This window comes from Myotis lucifugus, unplaced genomic scaffold (assembly GCF_000147115.1).
Source record: "Myotis lucifugus unplaced genomic scaffold, Myoluc2.0 scaffold_208, whole genome shotgun sequence".
Lineage (NCBI taxonomy): Eukaryota > Metazoa > Chordata > Mammalia > Chiroptera > Vespertilionidae > Myotis > Myotis lucifugus.
In genome coordinates this window covers 2,513,302-2,517,246 of record NW_005871256.1, presented here as the reverse complement: position 1 = coordinate 2,517,246, position 3,945 = coordinate 2,513,302, and the positions used below count along the sequence as shown (strand labels likewise).

The window sequence follows — 3,945 nt, the reverse complement described above, 5'->3', positions numbered from 1 at the left end:
GGCGCTGGGAATCCAGGCATGTGATGAGGGGCGACTGGAGTGAGACTCGGTTTCCGACTGTGTGGCGGTTGATGCCCCCTTACTGCATTGCTCAAGGGTCAGCTGTACTTTTTTCAGACATACAAAAATAAATAAATAAAACACTCAATAAAATATTGCAAACAGCAGGAGAGGGATAGCCCTGTTTTATTAAAGTTTTGAGCTCCCACCTGTACCCAGAATGCCCTCCAGGACCTGGGGCCGATTCCTGCAGGTGGGAGCCTGGAACCCAACAGGAGGTGCTGTGATGGGGAGGAGGCCCTCCAGCCGTAGGGCAGGACCCAACGCTGGGCTCCTCTGCCAGGCGGGCGCCCTCTGCTCTGCAGCTTTTGTCTCCAGGACTCGGAGGGTGAGGTTTCTCCCATTCTCACCCAACCTTCAGGGAGGTGGGGCAGAGCTTCTGCAAGTGGCTCTCAGGGAGCACCTGCTGCAGCAGCCTGGAGGAGGGGCTGACCACAATTTCTCAAAGGACATTTTGTGCTAAAAAAAACCAAAAAATAAGCCACTTGTGCCCAACCCGGGCCACTTCTCTCCCGGGCAGGGGAGGAGGGAAGAGCTTCCTCCCCAGCGGCTGCTGCAATGGGATCAGATCCTGTGGACCCCTGTGGAGTGGTGCTTAGATCACTCACCCAGGAATCTGGGGACCCCGTGGTGCAGCCTGTGGTTTCGGGGAGCAGTGGGGCCATGCGAACAAACAAAACCAGCGGGGAGAGTGCACAAACATTTATTTACAAAAGTCCAAGGTACATATGATACAGGCTCTGTACATAGTAGTTAAAACAGGGTTATTTTATGTTTTTACTACCAGAAAGTAAAGAAAACATTTAGTAATCATTTCTGCTATTTTTATAAAGTGACAGGTCATGCACTTTTAAGTTTTAAAATCCTTTGCGAAGTGCAAATACTAGATTCCTCTCTCCAGTTTTAAGGCAAGTGGAGTGGGACTGTCGCTGGGCAGTATCTGGCTCTGGGGAGCACTCTGCCCAGAGGGGAAGGTGTCAGGCACCACTGAGCCTCCTGCTTGGTCCCCAGAAAGGGGATGATCTCTGTGAGTTCCTGGCACTTGCATTTTGCAGCCACTCACTGGCTTGTCAGATGATTATGGCCCCATCTCTGCCCCAAACCCCATCACTAGTACGACTGCTCCTTGAGGACCCGGGAACCAGGTCCTGCCTCCAGGGCCCTGAGGTGTCTAGAGGGTCAGGCAGGGTTGAACTCATGACCCGTGAGCCCCCACTGGCAGGAATGCCTCCTGGGGAGCAGGGTGGGTGAGCAATAACCAGAATTCTCCAAGGACAGGTTCTCAGGTTGGCCTGGGGGGACCATTACTCTGCTTGTTGCATGCCAGGTCTCTGGGGACTTGCTGGTTGGCAGTGACAGGCGCATGCTACCTGCCCCAGGCCCTCCATGGAGCCACATAGCCCGCTGTGGGCCAGAGGTGGAATGAACCCACTCAGGCCTAGGCCAGGGTGAGCGCTGTCACTAGCGGAGCAGGGCAGTGCATGGGCTCACCCTTCCCACGGGCGGGATGTCTGTTGGGGGCTCACTGTTCTCAGAGACCCCCCTTTGGGGAAGAAAGCAGAGGGCACATGCTTTCTTAGGTCCTGTCACTGCCATTCAGGCTGGCACCGAGGTGCAGGCAGCCCCCGGCAGCGGGGACCAATGCAGGCCTGTCCTCATGGGTCCCACCTCATGCCCAGGTGCCCGGCTGCCTGCACAGCCTCTCCTGAGGAAGGGCAGTGCGGGGCAGCTTAGCACACTTATCCATTCTAATTCTGGAAACACATCTGAGAGGCTGAAGGCAGCAGGTGGCCACACGCAGTGCTGCTCGCGTCCTGCTGCGGTGAGCAGGCCTGGGTGGCGCAGCCTCTGGAACAGGGACAGGGAGGGTCGTCGGCTCCCCCTCCTCTCTGAGGCCTGTAGTGCCCTCTGAACTTCTGGGAACCCCCCGGACATCAGACACAGCAGTGGAAACTGGGCCAACACAGGGAGCCAGGCAGGCTTGGCCCCAGCGGAGGCCCCTGCTCTGCACACGGCTGGGGCAGGGACCCCAGAGCCTCAAGGAACCTCAGGACAGGGCAGCGGCCAGGCCTGCCGAGCACCTGGCGGGGGCAGCACCTTGGGCGGGTACTGAGCACAAGCTGGGGCCTCTGTCCCCCTGGAGAAACCCACCGCCCCCCAGAGCCTCAGGGGAGCTGCTCCCACCTGGTTGCTGACAGAGAAGGCTCCCCGGGAACTGCTGCTGCAAGAACCACCAGACCCGGTACAGCTGCCCCAAAAAGGCCTTCCATTTGGCAGAGTCTCAGGGCCGTCCGGCTGCCTGACCTGGGATAAGGTGACTTCGGGAGACTAGTGGGCCACGGAAAATGGTAAATGCAACGTAGCAAATGTGAACATTTTAGGTAAGTCACAGAACAGAACCCACAGCACGATGGTCTCACCTGAGCAGGCCGAGAGGAGAGGACAGACCTCTGAGCCGCCACCAAGGTGGCGCCCTGGGGTTCTGGACGTGGGGGACATGGTCTGTAGCTTCCCCACCTTGTATGGTGCTCTTGGGCCTGTGGCCACTGCTCTGCCCTCTTCACGGGGTCCAGCCGCTCAGAGTGCCTCACTCTGGGGCCCCAGTGCAAGGGGTGCTACGGCATTGGCCTGGGCGACACGACTCTCACCTCTCCGAACGGCACTACTTGTTGCTTCAGCTTTATTAGGAACCTGACAGCTGTGGCGAGGAAGGCCTGTGCGGTTTCTCATCGAGACACCTGTTGTCTGGTGACAAGGGGATGGAGGCAAACCTTCCCCCGTCTCTCTCTGCAGGGAGAGGTAACGGAGCAGAGGTGACCACCTGCACCAGGGGCCATTGCACTGGCTGCTAGGATGGCAGACCTCTTCGGAAGGGGGTGTGGCTGCCCCCGAGCTCTGGACAGCAAGAACTAGCCTGCCAGCCACTCTTCCAGGGGAAGTGGCCCTTCTTTGGAAGGGGAGGGAAGACCGGCCTATGCTTTTAGGAGTCAAGCCCATCATCCCTACCTAGAGAGCCTGGCACAGCCACTGGCTGCGGGGTGGACGGGGGATCTAGCCAAGCCCCGCCTGCACACGCTGCTCAGTGGGGCTCCGAGGGGCAGGGCGAGGGTGTCAGAAGCGATGGCGCGGCTGGGGGCCAAAGTGCATGGGCAGGTTGTGCTCCAGGGGCAGGTGGACGGGGGCAAACTCGTAGTTGACCCGCACATTGGGCAGAGGAGGCACGTAGGGTGCCGGGATGGGACCCATGTTGAGGGGGAAGTTGTTGAACATGGGCCGGACGGGCGGCAGGGCGAAGGGGGGGTGCACGAAAGCGTAGGCCGGGATCTGCGGCTGGTGCAGGTTCTGCGGGACGGGCCTCGGCAGGGCTTCCATCCTCTGGACTTTCTCTGGCGGCTTCTCTAAGGGGGGCCCGATGCGCTTGAAGGTGTTCTCTGAGGAGAGAAAACAGGATGAGCTGAGACTCCCCTTTAGAGCCAGGGCCTGAGGCCCTCACAGGAAGCCATGTCATGCTCTGTGGCCTCAGGGTGGGCCTACTGCCTTAATCTGGTTTGGCTGCTACTTGTTCTTAAGCTGCAACCTACCCCTTGGGACCTGCCTGCCATCAAGGAGGTGCTGAAACTGTATCTAAGCTCTCGGGCTTCCCACAGGGAGCAGGACGGGATGAAGTGTGTCTACAGCCACCTGAGATCGAACTCCCGGGTGGTCCCTGGCCGGGCAGGGCCTGTGGAGGGGAAGGGGGAGAAGCACTTGCCTCCGTTCTTTCTTTTCTGTTCCTCTTCGGCTTCCTTCTGGATTTCCTCAATTAGCTTCTCATCATCTTCCTAGAAGAACAACAAGGTGATAAGCTGGCTCTCCAGCAGCTGCATGCAGTGTGGAGGCCCCACC

At 58.9% G+C, this 3,945-nt stretch overlaps 1 protein-coding gene across 3 annotated transcripts in view; it reads right to left on the bottom strand.

The window, feature by feature from the left end:
* Nucleotides 1–747: 747 nt before the first annotated feature.
* The window catches only part of RNF216 (ring finger protein 216), a 112,598-nt gene continuing 109,400 nt past the window's right edge, over nt 748–3,945 (bottom strand). For 2 of the 3 annotated variants that reach the window (XM_006097710.3, XM_006097711.3), the window contains exons 16-17: nt 3,812–3,881; nt 748–3,491 (exon numbers count right to left, since the gene is read on the bottom strand). In XM_006097710.3, the coding sequence (XP_006097772.1) occupies nt 3,172–3,491; nt 3,812–3,881 (390 nt within the window). In that variant the 3' untranslated portion in view covers nt 748–3,171. The remainder of the gene's footprint in view (nt 3,492–3,811; nt 3,882–3,945) is intronic. The other variant, XM_023761445.1, reaches the window with a different exon arrangement.